The following is a 27785-nucleotide window of genomic DNA, read 5'->3' on the forward strand; positions in this document are numbered from 1 at the left end:
TTCAATCCATTTTTCTCTTGCAAATTTTACAGAGCCAGTCTCTTCTACCATCCAGACTACTAATGAACACATTGAATAAATTTGTAAACTTGATCCCTGTACAGTGCTTTAACCAAGGAAATACTTCCCAAGTTTCCAATTAAGAACATCATGTAGGAAAAATTCTTCTATTCATTGATCTTTAGCTTTAGTATGTTAACCTTAAATCAAAGAAAACTAGAAAACTTTAGCAAAAAAACCCCAACTTTAAATAAGACAGTAGTTCACAGGCCAACATCAGGAAGTTACTAATGACAGTTCATAAGCAAGTTAACTTTACCTTAATCAGTAAGACAAGTCTGTAGTAAGCAATTGATGCATTACAGGGCTAATGTGATATCTTTAAGTTGCTTTATCTACTAACATAAAATCACATAAACAGATACTTATGGTTAGAGGACACTTTTTCTAGGGTTGTTACAGGTGGCTTTTTAACTAGAATAACTTGAAGTCCTACAAACCAATATGTTTTTAAACCACATATAAAATTATCCAGAGGAATGTTATGTCACCGTTTTCTTACTTTGGAGCTAGAACTGTCTAAACTTAAAATGGTCAAAAACATATAATTGTATGGGTGTGAGAGCACTACCACAGCATTACTTCAAAAGTTTTTCTATTTATATAATAAATGAAAAACATTTACAAAAGATCCCCCCACCCATTCCACAGTTAATTTTGGTTTTTTTTATTGATCCAGTCTTGAATAATGCTGCTTATTTGGTAACAATATCAGGCAAAAACATGAGCAAGTGCCATTCTGCATTCCAATATGAATAATTCAATAAAGGTTTGCAATATATACATTTTATCCAGTTTCTGACATTAAAGGTCATCATGCCAATGAAAATTTTTAACAATACAATAAAATCCTTCAAATGCTAATGAATATAATTCAAGAGACCAGACAATTCAATTTTCGGAAATTTATATCACTCATGTCCATAATAATTTTACATTTCACACTTCATGCTCTCAAATGTTACCCTAGAGAAGACTAAATCTTTTTGCCACATATACTATTAAAGACACTAGCCAGGTTTATAGAGTTACAGAAGACTATAATAAGATGTAAAATTTAGTAGTAATAAGTTATGACATTTGCTGACTAAAACATTATTCAGTCTACACTAATGTTTGATCCACTCAAATACAGTAAGTATTTGGATGTTATATACTACCCATTTCATATACTTACAGTGCAAAGTAAGAGACAATTTTTTTCCTGAGCATTTAGGAGATGAAAATCCTTTTTCTTTAGCTTTGATTACAGTCCATTTAAAATATACTCCTCACATACCTAAGCTTGTCAAGACTGTACAATTAAGACAGGCAAAAATTTGTAGATATCAGAAGCCCAATCAGGAATTGGAAGGGTTACTGCACATCTCTAAAATTTGTCCCTGTTTTTCAAGTCTAAGGATATAATAGGATTTTGTCTAATAGCAAAAAATTCAGAAATTACATTTTTCCCATTGATGAAACATTCCAAAATGTACAAACCACATGCCTTCCAAAACAGAGAAACAGCCACTACTTGAACAAATTGCAATACATATTTCAACTTACTATTCTGTAGTTAATGTAATGCCCAGTGAGCTGTGCCTCCAACAGACATAAGAGAATAAAAGTTTTAGGAATGTGTTTTGGGCATTTTGCAAGGAAGATGAATTCCTTACAAGTTCATCTTTTTCTCAATAGCTACAGACCATGAGTTTCTAATTCAATCTTCTCTTCTGTTTGCAATGTATCAGGTTCTACTGGAGGAACAGGTGGTCTGAGTATAATCTCTGGACCTCCACCATAGATTGACTGAAGAAAATTCCATGTTTCTTCTGATATTTGTCCAGAATCTGCTCCTGAAAAATTTAAAAAATGTAATTAGTATTTAGAATAATTATTTCTTGATTTAAGTCCATAACTGATACAAAACCAAAAAAATGAATCCAGATTAAAATTTAAAACTCTAAGAATTCAGATTCAAATTTAACACCATAAGCTTCATTTTTGCTTTATCTTGCATCAGCTGCCAAACCAAATTATCTGTTTTGTGTTAGTTTTGTATTTCTTGATTCTTACAACTACCTGGTCTAAATTATGCAGTACTTGCAGAAAACACATGAAAATGATAAACATCTTATCTAATATCTACCAATCAAGCTGACAGCCAGTAGCTCTTGGTACTCAGAAAACAGTGATTCATATTATTATAAGAACATGCAGTCACATCAATTACACAGTAAAGTTCAAGGAATCAAGATTCTTGTTTCATCAGAAGAAATTAATATTGATAGTAAAGAATAAAAGTATGAGAACCACAATGAAATTCCTAGAGAGAAAGGACTATTATTAGGATAATAACAGCTCCAGTAATGCTCCTGTAGCACTGATGGATCAGCCTGATTTTGTTCACTGATTGAAGTCTTTGCTTATGATTCCATTGCTCTGGCTAGAGGTATGTCTCCTGTCTCAAGTCAGCATCCAGCAAGCATTTCTGATTTTCCACAACTTTTTACAGTGGCAAAGACAAAATGCATCAGCACATCTCCTCTAAGTTTCACTACAAGGATCCTGTCTGAAACTGAGTGACTTCCTCACATTAACCCACGCAGAGAGGTCACATTTCTGTTCTACCAGAATAAGCCTCCTCTTCTTTAAGCAAATCAAAACCCTACCCTACAGCAAGTTTCCCCTGATATCCTTACTAGACATTATTAATTTGTCTTGTCAAGCCTTGTTTCAGCACCCTCATACTTAAAAAAAAGGAAGTTGGCATCATAAGCAGGAGATTTCTCCCGTTACCTCCTGTACTTTTCTGTCTTCATCACCTGCTGCAGTGGTGCCTACTGTTGTGCTTTACCAGTTAAGAATTTCCACAGGGGAAGGGTACAAAGAGCTGCACATTTGTTTACCTACACTAACTCAACTATGCAAAGCTTCATCTGGAAGTCATCATGCAGAACCCATGCCAGTACTAATGATGTTATGCCTCAGTTTCACTCTTTTACGTTTAGGCTCTCAAGAAACAACTCCATCTCTGTAGGCACAGGAGTGGATCTTCACTCCCTTATCCAGATTCCAGCCAGTCAGGTTAAACTGAACAGGCACAGTGAACTAAGGCACTGGAATCAGGACCACTGGATCACAGAAATATGTAATTCTGGACACTGTCTAGTGCGTTCCCACCTCTTATGACTTAAGAGACAAATTTTCCACATCCTATTAATCTTTATTTCTACCTAAGTTCTAATTTGTATCAACATAGCTGAAAGTAAACCAACAACTGGATCATTTGCTATCAATTACTGATTCTAAAGTGATTTTTTTATTTTATCAGGCTTTATACCTTGTACTTTAATTATATCATCAGCACTTAAATCATTAAAACTCACTAAAAAACTCATGAGTGCCAAAACTAATTTTTTAAAAAATAAATTCTTGGCATTCTACAGTTGGTGAGGTTTATGGTAGGTTTATTGGTGCATCCACTGTACGCTGAGGCATTAAGCAAAATTGGGAAAAAATCCAGTTAAATAAATGTTAATCTTAATGACGCAAATTCTTCTTTTAGGCTGAGCTGCAATGAATTTAAAGCTTCCTAGAAAGTCTAAAGCCTTCATAAAGCAGGTCATATAAGAATGTTTTTCTCTGTACCTATGAATTCCAAACAAATGGTATTTAGCGTTTAACTGGGAAGAATAACAAAGAAATCTATATCTTTGCAAAAACTTCAATGTGCAATGTACAGTTTCAAATGACTTGCAGAAAAATGAGCAAGATTTTATTTACAATGGTTTTCTTCCTCTGTGAGAAGATGTTTTTCTATTCAAATTAGGTTTCAAGAGCCAAATAACTACATACAGATATAGAACAGTCTCCCAATTTTGTTCAGAAAACCCCCATCAAACCATGTGATACAAAGCCAAAGCACACTTTCACCATTTTCAAGTTACTCTGCCCCTCCTACACTCTCAACTGCACTTGGATTAGTCTATTACAGATACTAATTCTTCTTTTTAAGAATAAAACAATTCCCCAAAAATGGGCACAACACAGATTCATTAGAAACTGCCATTCATTTTATGGTAACAATAAATAAATTAAAAAAAAAAAAAGTTCCAAACTTCAGCAAATGCATAAGAGGCACAAAGCTGCAGCAATGTTGTACACCTACCTTGTTTTAGCACAGCACTGCCACATTTTGTTACTGCAATCTTGGCATTATCAATGGGGCCGGGAGGATCTAGTGCAACAGAAAAATTATTAAAATTGGGAGAGCTGAAAACAAACAGCAGGTTGGAGGTTGTATTTCCAAATGGAAGGAGAAACAGCTCATTTGTTTACCACTTGTTCTTGTACTGCTTAACAGTACATTCTAAGTGGGTAAAAACTAATCACATTTTTAATTAAGAGCAAATTTTCCAAAGCATTCATGATTACAGTTAAATCTTCAAGCAACTCAAAACATAAATTAATCCTAATTCATATCCTTACCAAAGTTGTCCTAGAGCAGACTCTGACAAGACTGCAGAACATTTTATCAGTTTCCATTTCAAAACTTTAGAGGCATCTGAAGTCACCTAACTGACATTAGTACAGTTGTTACTGAGCTAGCTGAGTTTAGATTGTGATGAGGTCACCTTTCCTCCAGAAGCTGCAGCATCATCTATCAGTTTGCACAACAAAAATCCATCCCCCCTTGTATGTAGATCCAATTTTTCTGCTGCTGCTAACAGCAAACATCCTGCAAACAAGCAACATTCTTTCCAACACTATCCCATTACCCCATTGCTGTGAATTATTTTACTACGTTCTGTATCCTGGATGTACTTGTAACCTACAAAACCTGTGTCTTAGATGTTTAAGAGCTTTTGCTGTCTTTGCTATCTGCCTACAGTCTTCTACCAAACCAGAAACAACTTAAACAACAATACAACAAAAAAACGTATATTTTGAAATGGGGCAGAACTTACCACTGTCTTTACCCTTTACAAATCCTTCCCATTCTCTGAACCAGTGCATGCTGATGCAGTAAAATGTTGATGGAGATTCTTCTTCTTGGAATGCTCTATTAAGCTACAAGGGGAAAAAAAATCTGTGGTTTTCTGCCCTTTTATTTCTTTAAACTACTGAATTCTTTTAACCACTGTAATAATTAACACCAAAACATTACACTGTAACAGAACATTTTAAAGAACCTCTGACCATAAGAACAGTGAACACCTGGTGAATACCCAAGGTGAGATTCTGATGCAGTGGTAGCCTTCATATTAAAAGCTGATTTACTATTTAGTTGAGAAATTATTTGTATTTCCTGAAAACAGCAACAAGTTCTTCTGAAGCACAAGTGCTTACTCATCAAACATGAATGGCTAATTACTGTGAAGGCTGAACTTTCAAGTAGCAAAAAAGCAGAGATCTTATTTTTGTAAAATAAAATAGTGTTTTGAAAATTTTTCTCCATAATTTTAGGGAAAGTTTTTTGTGTGATGAACTGTATCTTCATCTGTGTTTGTTTTTCCCCTTGTATTTTGAGCAGATGGTAGCACAGTTCCAAGCAAGGCACAGTGAACTAATACATTGGGACTTTTCATGACTTACGGATCTTTTTACAAAGTTAAGAAACAAGCAAAAAGTCACTTAAACCTTTAAAACCATTATCTTTTTAGCTCTGTAATAACAGAGCTATACTTTCCCTTTTAAGTCATAAACCTAACGCATCAACACAACTTCTTAAGGTTTCACATAGACTAAATTTTGCCATCATTCCCTAAAGCCATCTTTATAGAGGATAACAGAATTTGCTGTGTACTAACCAGTAACAATACTTGCACAACAGTGCACATATAATCACCATTTTTACTGGAAAGATACTGACTGCTAAAGCAAATGAGGTTGACTCAACGTTGTTATTAATAACTACTAACCAGTGGCAACCCCGAGTAATGAAAATTCCTAAAATTTTCAAAAAACATGGAAAAGCTGACAATCTCTGAAGTGTGATTAAAGAACACACAGAACTGAAAAAACAGAGTCAGTTCTATTTTTCTCCCTTTCATGGGTTGAGATAGCAGAAATGGGAATCCAATGTCTCTGCATTTATTTTCACTGAAAACTTCAAAACACATTTTTGGTTTAAGAACTTCAAAATCATTACCACTAGTTAATTAACCATTCAGACTCGAGCATATGATCCTCTAACCCAGGTTGAATACAGTGGCTTCTTGATATTAATTATACATATCCATTACAATACTAACGCATTTACTTCACTTAAATTTTTTTATGTTTCTAATGCCTTTTTAAAAAATTAGAACTAATGATTATCATTAAATTTTTCTTGGCACAGTATTATTGCACTTAAACCTTATCAGAATGCACAGAACAGACCACTGGCAGTGTATAAAGAACAACTGCTCATGTGGCTGCACTGTTTTGATATTACAAAAAAGCAACTTAAGAAACATATTAAAAATATTCTCTAAGTACATTTTCATGTAAACAGTTATCTGGGATTTCACAAGAACATTATTGCTGCCATTAGGAAAGATGGCGTGGTATATAGGTATAGAGATATTTAATAAAGTAGATTTGTTACAGGAATCCCCTGTGCAATTCTGGTAATCCCTTGGGTCTAGTAATGAATATCAGGTGTCGTGCAGTAGCAGAATGGATAAGTGTTTACTTTTTTACCCGTATAAACATTTCCAATTCATTTTTCCTTCTTTTTTCAATTCTTTCAGACTCTATTTGGCAGGTGTGACAAATATACAGATGGTTCACAGCTGGTCCTCCCCCATATCTGCAGTAAAAGTAAAAAACCAAAACAATCAGCCTTGCGGAAAATATAATGTAAAAAGACCATGCACCTGTAGACATGGCAAGTGTCAGTATGAACAGAAGGCTGACATGTGCCAGTCACAGTGATCCAGAAAAGCCACCATTTATTTTCCTAGTAATATTCTGTACTCCATCCTAAGACCATCTTGCAAGTTCTGATTGCCTCATGTCAGTACAAACCACCTCAAATTCTGCTGCATCTCAGACTTCAGAAGGAGTTACTATGGTTAGAACATGTCAGTGAGCAAATATTGTTATATATACACCAGGTGTGATTTTATCAAAGACCTTTAAGAAACAGCCTACGGAAACATTCCAGCCAGTTCTGTCTTAAATGTGTTCCTCCATCCCACTGGAGACTCTTCATCAGTTTTGCTACCTCCCTGACTCCAGCCTCTAAACTTATTTATTGTTTTGCTCTTAATAGGTTATTCTTGACCCTTCCCTCACATTTTCCTTGTGTGAAACTGTATCCATGGAAGTCTGCAGGGGCACTCCTTCTGAGGACATTTTTGCATGCAGAAAATGGATAATGGAAGAAAAATCCAATACATACAGGAAAAGGGAAATAAACTGGAAATAGCATTGCTTTTATTTTTCACTTGTGTGCACCAAAACTTTAAAACATCAATAAAAAATGCCTTAAACCCTTAGATGTATTGTTTAGGTGGCAGGAAATTACCAGCTAAAATATTTAATGGAAGTGCAGTACAGAGGGTTCAAAGCCATCAGCAAAGCTCTTCTGCAGCTTTTTGTTACTTTAGAACAAGGCATAGTTTGTAAGAATTCCTCCTTTATAAGCAAGCACTCAAACCTGACCGACATTAAAGTGTGGGGCAGTAACACAGAACACTCAGATATAAGTAATTTTGAAGCAGTACTGGCAGCTGAGGCTATGGATTCAAAGCCAACATAAAAGAAAAGCTGTCTCCAGCCAACAAGAGAACAGGAAGCTGATACAGAGAGCTCTTTCAAAAAACTCTTGCAAAGTGTACTTTTGCTGACCTACTTTGTGTTATTTCATACATACCATACATGTTTATTGGTTTAATATTGAAACATTACCCCAATAACACACTACTCTATGCAGTCTTTTACTTTGCACAAGAAAATGATAAAAATCAGCTGTTAGCAATCCCTTCACTCAGCTGTGTGCCCAGAGGGCTGTCTTTTTCCTGAGCCACTGATTCTAAAGTCTGATGTTGCTGCTTGGCTCTCAAATTTTATCACTGGATTTTTTCCACTTACAGTTTAAAACTTACCTGCTATACAGATTATCCCATATATTTTGAGGTAGCATTACAACTAGGTCCTCTATGAAGTTAGCTTTGTGTGGAGGAACACCTGCAGAAGCAACAAAAACCTCAAACAATAAAAAAAGACTTGTGGATTTTAGTGGGGGGAGGACACTATGTTAGAAGTCCCTAAATAAATAAAAAATGGAACCTTTCAATGAATTCAGAGAAATTATATGAAACAAGTTTTACCTCAGTATAATCTATCACTGTATTTAGAGACACCACTCTAATTTTAGTCTTCTCTGACTAAAATGACTTCTGTGAGCCTGAAAAGCTTATAAAAAGCTAAAATGAATGGCTAAAACCAAAGGGCTAGAATCCATTTTAGATACTGATGTCAAAAAGCTTCTTATGGCATCCAGTTAAAATGTCAGGATGATTAAATGTTTTGATTATGCACGTAAACACATTAACAAACTGTCTATTCAAAATTCACTTATTTGCTGCAGACCATTTGGAATTATTTCAAACAACATGAATACTTGAAAGCAGAGAAATTTTGAGGAAGGCAAAAATGGAGGGGCTTGCAGAATTAACAGTGTTGAGTTGAAGCACATGGTAAGCAACAGTGGACTATGCAGGAATTCTTGGGAACAGGGAAAATCCAGTACTTGGGCACTTGTACATCAAGAGTTATCTGCTGTAGCCCTGCAGAGGGAAAGCCAAGGGGCTCACAGGTACTCTGCAGATTGCTACAGGGACACAATAGTCCTGTGTTAAAATTTTGGTTCTGCAATGGGGGCAGCACCTCTATCCTGTAATCTAATACAACTGTATTTTTTATTAGAAAATAAGTACCACATGGTAATGATTTCTTGGAATGTCAGCACTCAAATATGGGTATTTCCCCAAATATATTTTGCTTACTGTAATGCTCGTATTTTTATTAACATATAGCACAAGGTAAAATTTTTATGCTCCTATACCAAGTACACAGAACTACTACTTGATTTTCACACTGTTAGGCACTGGATACTCTGTATCAGATCAATTTCTTCTGAAGCAGTTTTCAAACCTTCTCACTGCTTACAGTCAACAGCAGAGAAAAACATTCAATTTGCAGATGAAAGTATTAAGGATGATGATATAGTGACAGGATTTTTTAAAATGTGAATATACATGTTTAAGAAGCAAGCAGATAAGAGGAATTGTTCCCCTTTAAGAATGAAGACAGTTTATGAACAAAATCAAATGTGCAGAGAAAAGAAAAAAAATAGGATAACTTCACACAGTATCATTTTTAATTAGTCAGCTACTAAAATAAGAAAGAGTTTACTTAGACGTTATAATTTACCTAACAAGTTATAACATGAACCTAGTATAATCAAATTCCTTTAATTGAAACAAGTATACACCACTGTTATAGATAGAAGTTGACTAATTATTTTCAAATGATTCACAGTTAGAGTCTCACCTCCATGCATACAGAGAAAGTCATTATTTGAAATTGGTCCTGGCTCTGCAAAAGTCTTGAATTTATTTAACCACTGCCTGGAAACATAGAACTGCAGAAGACTTGGTTCCATCATATTCAGCAGCCCTGATATTCTCCGTCTCTCTCTCTGTGCTTCTTCACTGCTCTTTCTATTACAGAAATAGAAATCATTAAACAAATACAGATCCTTGCGTACAGTGGAGATAACTTATTTTGTGAAAAGAAATCTCTGCCTTCAAGTAAATTACCTGGGCCTTGTCTGCACTTCCCAGTTTACACAGCCTAAGAAAGCAAGCAGTTGGGCTGCAAGACAGAAGCTGATTATGCTGCAGAGGTGGTAAAGCACCAAAGGGCTGCGCCCATCTGCTCATTTCCTCTCTGCAGCATTTGAGATAAAGCTTTGCAAGCTGTGCTTCTTGGACAGATGTTCCTTCCTTACCTTCACAAGTAAGGTTACACAGTAAATACATCAGCTAATTCCCCTACTTTTCCTGTATCCTCCTACTTTTCTCATTGTACAACTGGAAGTAACTCTGCTCTCCTGGTTTATATACAACAGAATCTCTTCTCCAAACCAGTACTAGTCTTTTGTGGATATATTCTTTTTTAAAGCCCTATTTTATGAACGCTGTTCTTATTCTTTTATTATTTATTTGAATATGTTCACCCACAATCAAAGATCTAGTGCTCTTTCTTGGCAATAAAGCAGGACTTCCAAATTCCTTTTAAAAGGCCTACTAAGTCAGATTCATGGGCTCAGCTTGAACAGTGGCAGGTGGGAGTGTCCATGTTAAATGTTAAAACATTCTCAGAACACATCTCTTTTTTATGCAACTCTGACACGATGTATTTTGCAGCTAACTTTCAGTGGAAATTTGATCTTAGTACCAGAAGTTTAAAATCTGAACACTGAGTTGCTTTCATTATCTCAAGTGCAACAGTTCCCTAGACTGAAGATGACAATAACATGACGTCTCACCTTTCATTTCAATTCTCAGGAAGAGACTAGCCTATCAATTGTATTAAATTAAATGTATAATAAAATGTATAACACAATGGATGAAATTATAACACAGTAAAACCTCTGCAGTCCTTCATCCCCTCTGATAAAGACTTTGCACAATTCCAGTTAGATCTCAGTTAAAAAACCTTCTGTGTGCAAAACCTCCCTGTGTGCAGAATTCCCTTCCTCTAATTGAAAATAAGATATCTAGTTCTTAACTGTTGCTTAAAGTTCTCCTACTACACAGATTCCATTTTCATTTTAATATAAATGCTTTAGCTCTGACAGAGCAAGTGTTAAGGACATAATTGAAGGATTAAGTTTTTCTCCAGCACAGGCTTTTCTTGTTGGTCAAATTCTTCCATTATAATTCTCATGGGGCAGCTAATTCTGAAAGCTGGCCAACTGCTTAAAAAGTAATTTACATACATGACTTATAGGGATATGATTGTACTTTTAACGTCTTACCTGTAGAAGAGAACATAGGCTTCTGCATTTTGCACTGTGGATTCTGATACTTCTGTGACACTCTGGTCATCAAATTCATACCACAAATTATTTAAATTGTTGCGACAATAAGCTATGTAATGTCCACCTAGGGTGTAAGAAGCAAGAATTACTGAAAAATGTCTAGAGCTGTCCATTTTACTCAGCAACATATGAAAAGGAAGTAAGTCCTAAAAAAACCCCTCAAGTTTTAAATGGGAGAAACAGGATCATTAGCAGACATGACTTTGAAATTAACTTGTCAAACTCAGCATCAGCTTTTTTTCTGAATTTCTATTAGCTAGTGGTGAGTTGAACACCAATCTCAGCATGTTCCTGCACTCTTCAAGCAGCGTGTTGTTTAATGCAGTCCTGAACCATGACATTCCGAATAAGACTGAACAATTTACCCTTATCAGTTCCTGTAATGAACTCTTTTCAAATCTTTGTATGCTTTATAATAGAAAGTAGCATAGATGTGGAAAAGCTACATGATATCACAGCCATAATTAACTATGTTTCGAAGACTATTCATAAGATATTTTAAATTATTACTATTTTTAAAAACATATTTAACTGCTAATAAGTAAATAATCAACTATCCATTAAACTGATTATGTGAAGCACCACTTAGCGGCACTAAGTGGAAGTTGAAAAAGCATCCAGAAAAAAAAAAAGAATGGAGAAAAACCAATTCAAACAGTGGCTACCTCAAGTTTGAGGAATATGAGGGACTAACTTCTATAAAAATCTATGAAGTTTCTGTCTTAAAACTTTTGTTCCTCCTTTTTTCCAAATCTTAATATGAAATTGTCTAGGCAGAAATTACCTCAACATATAGCAGCAAGATGTTTACTCACCTACTCATCACTACCCATAAATAGCAGTTACCACCTGTTTTGGGGTTAAATGGTAGCAATCATCCAAGAGAACATATTTGAAAAAATGACTGGGATCTCTGTGATGCTTTGTAAACAGTTTCCAAAAAATTAAGGCACACAAAGCATTGACATGAACAGCAGTTGTGTAGAGCAGTTGATCAACTGGTCATCTGCTGGCAACATTATTTGTACACTTCTATGTTGTTCAACAGTGGATATAGTTTTCTTACTTAATACTCCAGGACCTGCTAATATTTTTCCACCTTCAATTTTATTTAGGTATGCCATATAATTTCAAAGATGTGCCAACTCTTCCAGAACAAGCCTTAAATCTTTTGGGTCAAGGTAAAAATCATGGCATTCATCTTCCACATTAAAATTATCATTGTTTATCTATTTACCCTTCAGTATATAGTTATCACCCTTAAAGAAAAGTGCTGATGTACCAACTGCAAAGACAAAACAATCAAGCTCATACTCACTGCTGGCAGTTCCATGATGGCAGATGACAGACAGGAGATCGTAAGTCACGATTTGAGCTGGACTGTCCTTCGCAAGGAAAGGCTGAAGGTCAAGGCCTTCCAAGGGGAAGGACACATGGGTCCCAATTTTTGTCGAAAACATAAGCTCATGTCTAAATCTTTTGAGATGAATGCACAGAATCTGTAAGAAGGATTGACGGACTCAGTCAAAGAACTATATGTGCTATTTGATATTAAATACCTGAACAGTGTGTGCCATCTTTTCCTTTTATCAGCCCAAAAAGAAGAGTTTTCCCTATGACCTGAAGCATACTCACAAGCTCTGCATTTTAATCAGCTGTGGCTACTAACACAGATGCAGCACTGAAAAATGTACTTTTTCTCTTCCTCAGAGCACACATTGCACAATCTTGCCATGAGGGACATTAATTCTTCCTGATTATTGAAGCCATCAACTCATGCTTTGAAGTGTAAGACTGGATTACCTTTTAAATGTAAAGTTACAAATGTTTCTTATAGACAAGCTTTCCAGTCTGGCTGTGGTGTTTAATTCTATGACCTACAGTATAAATAGTAGTATATATAATAACATAGAATAGAAACGTTGTGTTACTGTCTGCAGACCAACAGTAGTAACAGAGGGAAATCCCATTCCTATACCTGTCATGTACAAGATTAATTTTCTTACAGGGTGAATAACCACGTTGCTCACATTCTTAAACAAATGGCAGTATGAAGGTAGACTTTCATCACACAGCCTTATAAACACAATTTACTCCATGCAACTCATTAGTCTTACATTCCTAATCACCCAGAAAAAGTGTTTTAAAGTTCATATTGCAACAGTACCTCAGGAAATTTTTGCACTTTGCAGAATTTCACTCCATTTCTTAACCTAAGCAAAGAAAAAACCAAACCGAAACAATCAATAATTTATTCTGAAAAGGTTTTACTTTATTGTGCTAGATCAGCAAAAGCCTAAGCTGAACATTGCATTAGTAAACCCAAAATATTTCTGGAATGTAGACTAGACATGGAGTAGCCAAAAAGATACAAACTGATGGTTCATAAGACAAGACAATCTGTACTGCTGAAAAATTCAAAACAACAAGCACAATCAAGTCCCTACTTGATTGCTAACTGTTTCTCTTAACATAAAGGAAGGAACTTGAAGCTTCATGAAAGCTGATTATCCAGCAAAAGACAAAAAAGAAATGAACTAAGTTTACTTCTAAGAAATTATCTATGGCACATACAAGAAGGAATAACACTCCTGGTACCATGAAGGGCTTCAAGCAGTCTTCTTCAAACCACTTCTGTTTCTTGGTTCTTTAGTATTTAAAGCCATAGTTTATTTATTTAACACACCTTAGTGACCTACCGCGTATTAGGGGAAAGCTGCTAGTATTAGAGAGGGCTAAGAGGTTTTATTTTGTCAAACAAAACCAACTTAGATCTAAAGGTGTAAGGGGATGAGAAAGAATTAAGCACATGTGGTAGGGTAAGTCGGTGTTTCCTGACCCCCGCACCTTGGTAATACTGAATTTCTGACAGCCAGAACACAGGGTCATATCAAAAGATGAACAGTATTCGGACATACCCAACAGAAATAAATGTCTCTGGACTAATGGAAGCAGTAAAACCTCAAATTAAGACAAGGTAAAACAAAGGTAAAAGCCAGCTTACTTTTTACACCTTCCACAGCTGTACATGTTATCACCTGCAAACACCAGGGAGAAGAAAACCAGCCATTATTCTCCAAATCCGAGCAGTTATCCTTTACGTGCGCACATTTGGTATATAAAAGTTTCAAGGGAATTTATCTTTAGGTTGCGTCCAATATTTAAGTCATAATAGTGTTGACATAGAAACTACAGGAAAGGTTCTTAGGTTTTATGTCTTCAACTATGAAGCAGTACAGTATAATCTGAAGAGATGATGCTATATAATTTAAAAGGGAAATAATTTACTGCGTCCAAATTGAGGTTATGAGAATGAATATTAATATAGTGGGTTTGAAATTTTTATGAACCTTCAGTTGATACAATTTCACTAAACCAAATTCAGACTGACTTGACATTTCTAAAGCAGCTTTCATAGGCATTTCTTATCTCAAATATTCAGCTGAATGAGAAGCTTACCTTTCTGAAATGAATGATCCCAAAAGAACAAGGATTGACTGTATTACACTAACAGGTGGCCTCTGCTTAATTGCATTAAGCTAAGAAGATATTAAATCATCTCATTGTGACAGGAGGAAAAAAACCACAGAAGGAACATGTTCAGGTAATGAACCTCTTACCCTTGAGCTCATCTCTGGCGAAAAAGGCAGCAAGACAATCTTGTAAGGTTACAACTGGACCCCAAAACCAGCTAGGAACACATGAGACAACAAACCTGAAACATCATTGACAGAAAAGAAAGAAAACCAACATATGTTCTGCCAGAAGAGCAGAAACTAGAATTTCAAAATAGACAATTAAATAAAACAAGATAAGTATTATTTACCTTTTGAAGTATTCCATAAAAAAGGCTATCCATCCCTGGGGGGCATATGCTTCTCCACATGACCCTGCCTTGACTAGAGATGTCTGATGACTTGCAGAATGGAGTTTAGCGAGATCTTCCTTACCTGGAATAGGCAAGGACAGATCCTGAAAGGTCTCCAGGGTTACAGACAGCTGAGGAAGAAAATAAATGAAACACAATGGAGTTAAGCTTGAAGACAAACAGCAATTAAACTGAATTCTGTAAAGTTCACGAGTAACTACCAAGACACTGCATAACTGAAAATTCCACTAGGTACCAAATTAATCATAAAAAAAGCAGATTAATAAGAAGACATTTTCTAAAAAACGGATTTTTAGAGGAACCAAAAAAAAGTAACATTTAGGCATGAACTTGCACATTGTTATCACTGAAACATTTTTGTAGGTCATTATTATTTGTCTCCATATCAGTCATACAAAGCACTATGATTTTTGCCTCAGGCTGTGTTATACAAAGTAGTTTCAGAAAGCTTCAGTCCATTGTTTCCACAGTATTTTACTCTGACATTATCTTGACCTGATGTAACTGGACTCGCTGCAAGGGAGACCCAGCTGTGCCTTTTCTTGCTCCTGTACTTCACTTAGTGATCATAGTGATCATATAGTCACACAGAGTCACACGTCAAACACGTTTTAGAAATTCTTGTTTGCTTTTTCGACTTGTTCACCAGATTACCCTGAGGTCTCTGTATTCTTAGATCTAAACCAAGAGTGTTGGAACCCCGGGTTTAGAGAATTTAGGTTTCTGGGATACAATAATATATATGTAACAATATGGAGGATTTGGGGTGTGGATTTGTTCTTCATCTTTTCTCCTTCTTCACAAATCTGGCTGTTCTGGTATTGGGTCAAAAAACCCCCACTGCGGGTCATGAATAGACAGTTATTGGATTATAAATAAAAACATATTACTTGGTATTTCATAATTGGTTGATTTGGACCTTAAAAGGCCTTGAAAGTTAGAACTCAGGGCCATTTTCCACCTTGTTAACTTGGAGGCACAATCTGTGCAGCTGCGTTATAGGTAAGAAAATAATAACAGCAATTAGAAGAAAAGCCTGGCGTCTCCTGCGTTTCAATCTGAACTCTGAGTAAAAGAGCTCGTGATTCAGAGGCAAAACGGAAATAGAGAAAATCAACACGAGAAGTATTAAAGGCATGCAAGTACACCAGGGTTAGGTTTAAGCCTTATGTTGAGAAAGTTGTCCCCAACATAAAGATTTGGTTATCCAGTATTTGATACGATTGCTTTGAAACTAAAGCAGTCCACTAGGCATATTTAGATAACTGACTTTTTAAAAAATAATCATGTAATTGTCTGAGCAAATAGTACAGGGAAAAAAATCAACCCTTCCTATGTTTCACCTCCTTTTGCAGTAGAAAACAACTTCAGAAAGCAGCTAATGATTCATATCACTGCAAAAGTTAGTGTCTTTACTTGGATTTTTTGAAAGACCTTAATTTTGTTAGCCTCAATCTATCTGATAAGACTGTTACAGCATAATATTAGATTACTGTCTTTTCTTTGAAACATTAGGGACCTGAGAACTTAGGATAGTAGCAGGTATGCATTAGGATATTCAGAACACTACTAAAAACTAATCAGACCTAAATGAAGTTGAAGAGCAAGCTTCTTTCTCCACTTGCTGTAAACCAATTCTCAAAATGTTATTTTTCAGCTCTGAGTAAATATCCAGCTCAATGAATACAAGCTATTCTCATCACAAAGTGCTGGTAGTACCCACTACTACAATTTAAGAAAACTAACATGAAACAACTCAACCTTCTGAGGAAATCTGCCACAAAAGAATTTCAAGTTACCAGAGAATGACGATATTCATAAAGCAGTAAGAGAAGAACATATTAAAAGCTAGAACTTTCTCTCCTTACCCGATCACAAGTCAAGCACTGGACTGAACTTATTATAGTCCCATCAAATATATCAGAGATAACACTCCTGTACTTCTTGCGCTTCTTCCTTTTTGGTGATGATACTGTTGAAACTATAACATGACAAAAATAAAATGCTGCAGTAAGCCAAAACCCAGTGGATTCTGATTTCCTTCAACTTTGTGTAATATAATTAGAAGTCTCATATATTCAGGGTTAAATTATGAGCCAAGCCCTGTTTTCTATTTACTAAATATTTCTTAAGAATTGCAAGATCACGTTACTGCCAGTACAGGCAATTCATGTGGGTTCCTCAAGCAGCTGGGGACAACCAACAGAAACTTTTGCCTCTCTAAGTAAAACTCAAACTGCCAGTCTTGAAATCTACAGCCTATTGCTACATGGTTGATTTATCCTGACAGGAATCCCCCAAGGTATAAAAAGGAACATTCTATTTGACACTTAATTTGATCAATCTTCCTGGGAAGCTTAAACCATACTGGGCTGAAGAGCTCACACACAAGGTTACTGTATCACAACACTGATGACAGTGGATTGAAGTAGACTAAAGGTACTACTGGAGTCGCTTATTAAAAAACCCCAGGTCTCTCAACCTCTCCTTGGGCATGACAAGCACCAGTGACCAAGTACCCCTTCTGACAGACTCAGTTCAGGTTATCTAAAACCCTCCTGTAATGGTGAAGCCAAAACTGGAGACAGTAGTAGAGATGCAGTGTCAAAGCTGCTGAACAAATGAACCAAGGAGGTCAATGACTTAAGCCCATTAAATCACTGTCATGCAACACCGATGCTAAAGCATGAAAAAGATAACATGAATGTTCAGAAGTTCAGGACTTATCTGGACGGGCTTTTGAATGAAGCAGGATTACAACATTAAAGTTGTACTGCTTTTTGGTTTGGGTTTGGTGCAATGCCTTAAAAGCACGCTCTGCGAAAGAAGCTTTGCTTAAAGTAATCTACTGTTAGAAAAATCAGGGGAAAAAAAAATCATGTATTATTCCTCATGCCCTAAAGCAGCACTGTCTCATATGTAAAGGCAAGTAAAAGTAGAAATATTCTGGATGCTCATAAATGCATTGTGCTGCAGTGCCAAAAGAAATACTCTGCACTGCAGGGACATTAACAACCATAAAGCAGCCAGCATTCACAGGTCTATCTACAGTACAATTATACAAGGCACCTTAAACCTTAATTGACTAAAATGCTGATTTACTGAACTTCTGCTGAAGAACCAATGAGCTCATTTTCCAGAGAGCATTACCTTTGGGGGTACTAACTTCTTACACCTTTCTCCTCTCTCCAAACCAGTGCAATTGAGAACACTGTCTAAAAATAATACTCTGTCCTCCCAAAATAGAGGCAAATACTATTCATGCTTCAAAAGAATCAGAAGATTACAGAAATACAGGGAATGATCTTGCATGTCCAGCTTACACACAACACTCCCTCTTCCCACCAGAAACAGGGATAAAACCCCCTTAGAAACAACACTGCATTGTTACACAAGACATAAGAAACACAATGAAAACTACAATACAGAGTAATTCAATACCAGGAAGGAAATAAAGAGCCTCTACCTTTTTTGTGGACTTGTGCCAGTGAAGAGCACGATGGGAATGATTTTGGAGGGCTGTTTGATAAGCGTGTGTTCATCCCTTCAATTGATGATGGTGTTTGGGCTGCAGATACGTCATTCATGTGGACGTCATTGATGTATTCTGAAATTGAGATTTGCACAAATTTTATGAAAAAAATTACTGCAGAATGAACAGACACAATGGTCATGTAACTTATTTCCCACACTGTCAGGCCACTAGACATTTAGGAACGTAACACCATTTCAGTTCCTCTTAAGTTAAGAGCAAAATAAAAAAATCTCACTCTTCTGGTTATCTGAAACCTGACCCAGTACAAACAGTTAACTTTTAAGGGAATTAAAATTGGATTCAGAACACCTAAACTGAAAAAATAAACTAAGAAAGTACATTGTTTACACGTAAAACCACCTACCCTATTTGACCTATACCTCTACTATATTCTACAACCCACTTCCACTCCCACAGATATTCTGGCTAAGATCTTGACTATTTCAATTGTGCTTTAGCAATGCATTACCTGAGAATCGGCTGTGTATCTGTACTTTGACAGTTCCCTGGTTATTTAAAAATTCAGTGGTCTCTGAAACAGTGTTCGTATCTTTTTCCAAGTCTTCCATAGAATTTGCTCGTTTAAGTTTGTTGTTTGATATTTTCTCTTTCTGCCAGTCTTTGGATGTGACTGAGTTGTTATCATCATCCTGAATTAACATGGTTGTTTCTGCAGGATCCTCTAAGACAGGTTTGAAAATTGTGTCATTTTCTGTTTTATCACAGTTACCACAGGATTCACAGGGCTGAAAGCCTAATTCTGACTGGCTCTTATCTTCTTCCATACTCTCTTCAACACTCATAGGCTGGGCATCTTCCAGTTCTACAACTGGTTCTTTAAGTTCCTCATGAAGCAAATCCATTAGACAACGCAAAAATTCTTGTGCGTCCTAGAATTTTAAACAAGTTTTACCATATTACTCTATTTTATCTGGAAGATATTCATATCAGGAAAAGATACAGATAACTAAAAAAGCTGGCTATTAAAGAAGAATAAAGAAAATTCCTCTGTCCCAGGTCTAATGTTCAAAATGACTTTCACTTCTGGACCATGTATGTTTCCTGCATACATTTCTTGCATGTCACAATCTTATACAAGCTTCCTCCAAAACATTCCAACTTGCAAAATAAATTACTTTAACAACATTACTTTAACATACGGCAGTTGTGCTGCCATAGCTTACTGGAATGATAAATGTAACTCAAACAACTACCAGCAGTGTGGTGAGACTCCAGCTTTGCTTGTAATGGAACATTTTAGAGACAGTTTTTGTAAGCCTTATCCAGCAAAGCAACCAGAGCCTTGCTTTCACTGGGCATGAAGTACTTTTATTAAAAAGTGCTATGATGCTACTTAGTCTGTCTTTCCAATGCATCACACTGCCAACAATATTCCAATTCTTCTTCTAAAGCCTCAACAAGATTCCCCAAATGTATTCCCACAAAGCTGTAAAGTATTACTGAAAGTCTAATCTGTGTTTGGAAACATCTTAAAAGCCACCAAATTTCATCAATCAGCACAGCTGCCTGGTCCTTGGCAATAGAAAGTATCTAATAAAGCACGCAGGCGAGAAAACAAAAGCCTCTTGCTGGCAACTACTACTGCTTTTATTTTCTTCTATTTTCCTTTTTGTAGGTTGTTCATAATACTAATTTTTGCTGGTCAACATTCCCATCCATCAGAGCAATTACTTATTAAGCTCAAAACCGCTGACTACAAAACATTTATTTTCTTAAAAATTGCAACTTACAGAACTAAGTTTGGATTTGGGTAATGAAAAAAAAAAACCAGTATGCCTACTTGCTGGCAATCCTTTCATAAAAAGCCAAAATTAACAAAAACATCAAGATACAGATCAATGAATAAACATTCTTCATTGATCAATGTAATTTTCTCCCTGAAGATTGGACATGGCTGCCCAACTTGCAAGGCTGAGAGCTAGGAGAGCGTTGGTTACGAAAGCCCTGCTGTGCTGTAATTTGTGCATACAACTGAACTATGATCCAGGCCTAACCTAAAAAGGTCTCATTAAGTGTAACTCTGCATGGAAAAAGACATTTTCATCAGTGTTCAGAGCTGCAAGAATTAAGTTTCCATACAGTTTCTTTTTGGCTATCAAGGCTGAATTTCTACTTTTTCAGAAATCCATGTGGCACTTTAGAAATTCTTGAGCAGATTACAGAACACTAAGATTAATATTTAAACAGTGACTTTACAGCTACATGCAGCAATTGAACATTAAAACATGTGTCCTAATCTTCACGCCACAAATATGAAACATAATGGAAACAGCAAAACTCCTTTTAATAAATGCAGATTCCTGGAAGATACTACTAAGCTTTCCTAATTATGAGGTTTAAATTTCTCACCTAGTCCTAAAGCTTTTAATGAAGTGATCCAAACTGTATGGATGCACCAAGATATTGTATGAAGGAGCAACTGAAGAATGCCTTTGCTATTTAATAATCCCTACCTATTTATCAAGCCACCAACTTGTGGTTCCCATAACACACAAATGGTGGGGCTTTCTTCCAAGATACCAAATGGAAATGCATACTGTGTATTTTTTTTAAACGTTGGTAGAGAAATATATTAAAAATCTGTTATATTCTTTATTTTTGAATATCTTCGTTTTGTTTTCTGGGACTGCTCAAACATTAGCAGCATTATTTCACACAAAGGAGAAGTTCAGATATTATTAGTTAAATTTTCCTCAAAGAAAAGGAGTTATTCTAAATTGAAGGCCTTTTGAGAATTTGATATAAATAAATATAAAACATGACTTAACTACTGATTATTCAATTTCAGATGATCTACATTCAAGTCATATTAACTAAAGTTTATGTTGCATTTGCTTTAAACAAATACAGGAAGTATGGTATCTTAAGCATTTGATTTCTAATTAAGAGATAACTTTATGGCTCAGGCAGATTTAAAAGACATCAGAAAGTTTTACCTGTTGAGAGTAGCCTCGAAACATTGGATTAACAGTTTTAATTCCTTGAAATAAACCAGTAGGAACAACAGATCCAGGCCTAAAAAAAAGTTTTAAATATATAAACACTGAAAAAGAAAGCATTGAAGTGGATTTTTTTATCTTTGCTGGGATCATAATGTTACCTGCAACTGAACACCAATAATATTAATCTTAACAAAACATAATATTGGTATTGAATTCTTAACTACACAATTTTTAAAAACCTGTCATCCAACTGAAACAGTGACTGTATCAGGACTTTCATGGCACATTTCTTGTCAGACAATCAGATGACAGATCAGACATACTCTCAGCACTGTGCACAATTACTGTTTCTTTACCTTTGTATTTATATTTTGAAGTATTTTCTTAGATCTAACACAAATTCCATATAAGGAAATAAGAGAAATTGATAAAACATTGATACAGAATGAAGAACACAGTGTTAAACATTTCAGATGTATTTCTGGCAAATGTAAACATTTTTAAGAGCTTAATGCTTGCACAGTGCTCATCTAATCTCTTTCTTGTCCTATCTTTGGTATATACAGAAAAGAACAGGTTATAAGGAGTGCTTGAGTCCTGCAAGTCAGCCTTTCCTTCCTTATTTTTTTTTAAGAAGAATTCTGTGAACATATGAAATAAAAATTAGAAACTTAGGACAAATTAATGCACCCTCACGACTCTGGAATCTATTTATTATCATTTCATCACCCAAATGATTTAATACCTGCTTTTGTGCCAGAGTTCTGTCATCAGCTTGAGGTAACTTTTACAAATTGCAGGTTTCTTATCTGTTCGGGCTAAGCCTCCACAGTCAAGAAAAAAGTGTGTCAAAGGTGGGCTGAATAAAAAGAAGAAAACAGTAATTTTTTCAGGTTGTTAAAATACAAGAGGAAATTTGCATTTCATACAGGATTATAAAATAAGAAGAGTAATACTATTCTATAATTGAACAATTCTACTTCCTACGTTCTTAAATGCTGCGACCAAACATTTCCTGGTAGGACAACTTCAGCAGTACAGCCACACTGCTCCTCAAACGAGCTCTGACATTTCTCAAAGCACCAGAATTGTCTAATGGGATTCAAATTCAAGGCGACTCCTACTAGGTGTCACAGAAGTACATATGTACCACTCCAGCAACAATCACCATGAGCCTAGTCCACAACAGCATCCCAAACAAATCTTTTCTCTAGAATCCAACAGTGCCACAAGATCTGTGTAGGCAAATAATTTCTACTTAAATGATTCTTCCATGCAGTGTTGCCAACTCACATACTCTTTCCTCTCCCTTAAACCTCCTTTCTGAAGTCACAACCCCTCATACACACTGGACCCATTTCCCTCCAAGAAAGGAGACATCCCAGCAAACTCACAAAATTTGGCGTTTCTCAACATAATACTTTCCTCATGGTGCCTTTTCCACTTCTTTATCTTCCAAAGAGATCTGCCTCAGTTCTCCTCTCCCTCATCAAAGAGCCTCAGCGAGGTCCTTAGCCCTGCCTGCTCTTGGCCTGTGGCCACTCACAGTGACCCTGTGTGACACCTGCTCAGGACCTGCCACCGCCCCGCCACTCCTGCTGCATGAAACTTTACAGCCAGGATACTGTTTCTATCTGTTCAACTTCTGCAGATTCCTCCTTTGTGAACTTGTCTAGTATTCCCATGGGATGACATGGGATTTTGCATTCCATCTATCCCTACCCTGATTTAGCACAGAATGTTCCAGACACATTGTTTGTAACAACTGAATTCTGATCCTAGTATCTCTCTTTTTGAATTAGAGTTTATTCTTATGCATTTCCTTTGATTTTTCTGTAGCAAAGGAAAAAAAAAATACAAAGACCAATCCACAAATCCAGTAGCTTTTTTCAGATTTTCTTCTAATTTCTAAAACTGCATATATTTTCATGTAGGAGGCATTAGAATGAAACAGGGAAAAAGCTGAGCGGCCCATATACCATAATAAATTGTTTGCAGGATACAAGACTGAGAGTCATGAAATATATGTCCTCTTCCATGGTAGTGCAGCTCTTCAAACCCCTTAAGACCATCTGGAAAAAATGCATGCATAAGCAAATATAAAATTGCATTAACTATCATTTTCCTTACCAGTTGGAAAGAGCTTGTAAAGCTGCATTCATGTAACAAGTGTTTCCAATATTTTTTAATCCTGTTAGACCTGAAAAACAGAATAAATACAAGTCTGTTAATCCAATAATTCCTAGAAAATACATATTAATCAAAACACTCGTAACACTTGGGACGCCAATTATGATGCAGAATTGCAACTAAAAGAAACACAGGACTCCTAAAGGAATACCAATCTAACTAGAAGTAGTAATTAAGTGTTTTGATCTTGATTGACTAAAACACTTCAGACAAGTGGACTGTATTTCATCTTACTAACTTTTCACAGTTTATGATACCTGCAGATTTTAATTTAAAATAATTTAATTTAAAAGTTTTACTTCAGCTAATGACTTATCTGGTCAGTTAAAGTGTTGCTATGCTGCACTTGTAACTAATCACATTACCAAAAGCTTCTCAAAGATTTCATTCTTCGGTCCCAAGTTCACACTAAGTCAGATTACACTCAATATTCAAAATGTACTCAGCATGTGATTATCCCAGACTAGTCCTGCAATTAGTCTTTTTTTATTTCAATGATACACCTTTACTTTTACAAACAGACTGCTCAGCTCAGACTTCCCCACATAGTTTATTTCCTAACCCACACTCTTTACTTTTTTTACAGATAGTCACATATACTTTTTCCACACACATGAAAGTTATAATAACATATATTCTTTCCATTATTATGAATTATGCTATTCATGGCTACTAAAGTGTTACATTAATGAAGTAATATTTCAAAATAGAATTGCTTTTGTATGAGGGAACAGTAACATTTCTAAGCAAAGAATCAGTAAAACTCAAAAATTTAAAAAACTTAACAAACATTCAGCAACCAATGCTGATGACTCTATGCACTATGACTCTTGAAGTGTAGGAACTACCCCAGTAGTTTTAGTCTGTGGCAGAAAAGTAAGTTACTTAGAAAAAATCTTTCTACACCTGAAAACCACTTGGGTTACTTCAGTTACAATTTCTAATAGACAGGACTTAAAAATTGAGTTTTAAAATGTCCTTCTATCTGTCTGAATGGAAATACAGTCCTGCTTCCCGCACTAGAACATGCATTCCAAATTCTGCTACAAAGAGAACAATCATTCTTACTGAAATTGGAAAGCAAGAGCAGTCAGAGGATTTTAATTTTATTTCATTTTTTTAGAGGCAGCAGATATTTCAGAAATATACTCTCACTGCATTTTTCCAGCCTGTAGTATTGCAAGGAAAGTTTTTAAACAGACTTCTTTACTGGTGAAGATATATGCTAATGTTTGCTTCACCAAAAGCATTTCAAAAGAAATTTTAAGAGCAAAGTTAGAACAAAGCTAAAGAAGTTTCTTCCTTTCAATTTGGTGTCTTAACATAGTCATATCATCATTACTGAGAACTTTAATGCAATTCTAATTGTATATTATTGCAATGTAAGCGACATTCCCCAAAATCTTAATAACACAAGAAGAGATAAAAATAAACAAATACACGCATTGGTTGGAGAAACTAACTAGGGATAAAACACATGGCGTAACGATTTAAGGGCAGATGGCAAATTAGTGGAGTGGTGTCATATCCTCTAAGACTGTGCCAGACAACAGAAGGGACAAGGCAGGTTTTCTGACCAATGCCAGCAGACTTAGAGAGGGAAAGCTGGTAGCGAAGGAGACCCATGCTGTGGTCTAACTCCAGCCAGCAGCTCAACCCCCCAGAGCCACTCACTCACTCCTTCACAGTGGGATGGGGGGGAATTGTAGAAGTGAGAAAACTCATGGGTTGAGATAAAGACAATTTAATAGGTGAAGCAAAAGCTGTTTGCACAAGCAAAGCAAAACAAGGCATTCACTCACCACTTCCCATGGGCAGGCAGGTATTCTGCCATCCCCAGGGAAGCAGGGCTCCATCATGAATAATTGTTACTTGGGAAGACAAATACCCTAACTCTAAAAGTCCCCATCTTCCTCCTTCTTCTCCCAGGATACCATATGTTATGGAATATCCCAGTGATCAGTTGGGGTCAGCTGTCCCAGTTATGACCCTTCCCAACTTCTTGTGCACCCTCAACCCACTCCCTGGTGGGTGGTGTGAGAAACAGAGGTTGACTGTAAGCCCTGCTCAGAAATAACTGAAACATCTCTACATTATCAACCTGTTTTCAGCACAAATCCAAAAACACAGCCCCACAGCAGCTGCTGTGAAGAAAATTAACTCTTGCCCAGCCAAAACTGGCACATTCATAAATCAGAATAACTTTTCTCTCATCACTGATGGAAAACAAACTGCCTTGACATATGCAATGTATCTCAAAAACAACAGCTCATCGATCTGCTGGTCATATTTTTCTGAAAAAAATGGTACTTAGAAACATTTTCTTTACCATCAAATACACCCATCCTTTTTGGAATGATCAATAATAATCTGAGACTTAAAAAAAATAGTAATTATTATGTTCTCTTATGAAATGAAAGATTAAAGCTTCACTGTTGGGGATTTCATCACTCTTATTTTCATCTTTACACTAGATTTAGTATGAGGGTGGGGTAGTCCTTGATATGAGAAAGGTTGGCAGTGCATGAAATCAATCATGTCAAGGAGAAAACAAATAACCAAAACCCCACACTAGGATATTACAGGCTCAGAAAAGCATTATTCAAAATGCAGGAAAGCATTCAAATCAGGAGGCTTTTAGGGCAGGCAAAAACAGTAGAACAGATTTTAAAAAAGCCTTTACCCAGAGTGTCTACAACACCAACTGCACTAAACATTACTCCAACATCCTTTCTTATTTTTGTTGCTGCTTGCACAGGTGTACTGGGTGCACTACAATTTACCACCACAGCCTCTGCTCTGAAGGTAAGTCAGATTGCCGCAAGGAAGATGAAACTAAAATAAACATCTGAGTTGGAGCAGAAAAGGAAACAGTCCCACTTAGAAGAGAATTAGTATACAGCTGGAAAACAGACTTGAAAACATACTCATGCAATAATGCACAGGGTTTTGCTTTTATTACCTCTGGTCTTCAATTCATCTTCTTCCACTTCTATATCTAAGTCATCAAATACAGCTGCTAATGGAATCTTTAGTGTGGGATTACTGGGTATTTTAAAATCCTTAAAAGGAGAAAAAGAATTATTTACTTCTATTAATCACTTTTCCACTTAATTAAGCTTATGTGTAATTTTACCAACAAATCTAGAAGCAGAAAATGATGTAAATGCATTTTGAAATCTCACTGCACATGAAGTGAGAACATCAGGGCTCCACAGGTACCCTGAGAAATACTAAGAACCCCCCATGTTTTTGTTTTCAGGTCGCTGCATGCTTTTCTAACAACAACTGAAGAACCAAAACAAAGCCAGGGATGGCATCTCTTTCCCCTGGGTAACAAAGCAGCCTTGAAGAGGCTAAGAGGAAGAGCTAAGGCAGGAGCCATCACCTAAGCCAGTGAAGGTGTTTCTGATGTGCCAGCAGATGGCTCACTACAGTTAATGAAGACAAATTAAGGTCTTGAAAGAAAAATGTACAGATAGAGAAACAAAGTAGTAGACAGGCAGGCATTTATTGCATGACAGGCTCTTTTTGTGAGCACAGAAATAAAAACCCTCAACAAAATGTTTCATAGACTTTGTACATTCTACTCATTTTTCTTTGTATTATACCTGTTTCCTTGGAAGATTAAAGCAGGTTAAATATAACAGAAGTTCAGAAGACTGAACTCAGCTTTATATCAAGTGACAAGAATTTCTAGACAACAGAAATTTTTAGAAAATTCCAATGGTGATATTCCAATTGAGCTGCTGGCATTTTATGAGAAAATGACCAGATAACATTCATATTAAATACTAAATTTTGAAGTAAAAGTATTTCTTCATTACATAGACTGAAAAATTGCCCATCTTTCTGTTCAACCTGTGCATGATGGTCTCTCTTTTACAGCTCTACATCTCAAGCAAAACACATTTAGAAATACTGTATTTCTACTTGTGACTGTTTTAACCAAGTTACCTGTCATTTTTATGTAACTACATTACATGTGCAATAAAGAAATAACACTTCCTTCTTCAGCTACAAGCATTATTCCAAACAATTTTACTTAAGAAATTGCAGTGC

At 36.0% G+C, this 27785-nt stretch overlaps 1 protein-coding gene across 3 annotated transcripts in view; it reads right to left on the bottom strand.

The window, feature by feature from the left end:
- Nucleotides 1–225: 225 nt before the first annotated feature.
- Nucleotides 226–27785, bottom strand: part of USP33 (ubiquitin specific peptidase 33) — a 33197-nt gene continuing 5637 nt past the window's right edge. Inside the window, exons 5-23 of one of the 3 annotated variants that reach the window (XM_017743557.1) lie at nt 26686–26785; nt 23664–23733; nt 22279–22392; nt 21528–21606; nt 19040–19460; nt 18502–18642; nt 16904–17016; nt 14973–15145; nt 14767–14870; nt 14151–14184; nt 13314–13359; nt 12465–12645; nt 11084–11210; nt 9592–9761; nt 8142–8223; nt 6733–6841; nt 5013–5115; nt 4214–4282; nt 226–1898 (exon numbers count right to left, since the gene is read on the bottom strand). In XM_017743557.1, the coding sequence (XP_017599046.1) occupies nt 1741–1898; nt 4214–4282; nt 5013–5115; nt 6733–6841; nt 8142–8223; nt 9592–9761; nt 11084–11210; nt 12465–12645; nt 13314–13359; nt 14151–14184; nt 14767–14870; nt 14973–15145; nt 16904–17016; nt 18502–18642; nt 19040–19460; nt 21528–21606; nt 22279–22392; nt 23664–23733; nt 26686–26785 (2394 nt within the window). In that variant the 3' untranslated portion in view covers nt 226–1740. The remainder of the gene's footprint in view (nt 1899–4213; nt 4283–5012; nt 5116–6732; nt 6842–8141; nt 8224–9591; nt 9762–11083; nt 11211–12464; nt 12646–13313; nt 13360–14150; nt 14185–14766; nt 14871–14972; nt 15146–16903; nt 17017–18501; nt 18643–19039; nt 19461–21527; nt 21607–22278; nt 22393–23663; nt 23734–26685; nt 26786–27785) is intronic. The other 2 variants (XM_008640821.1, XM_008640819.2) reach the window with 2 other exon arrangements.

This window comes from Corvus brachyrhynchos, unplaced genomic scaffold (assembly GCF_000691975.1).
Source record: "Corvus brachyrhynchos isolate BGI_N302 unplaced genomic scaffold, ASM69197v1 scaffold48, whole genome shotgun sequence".
In the NCBI taxonomy this organism is placed as follows: Eukaryota; Metazoa; Chordata; class Aves; order Passeriformes; family Corvidae; genus Corvus; species Corvus brachyrhynchos.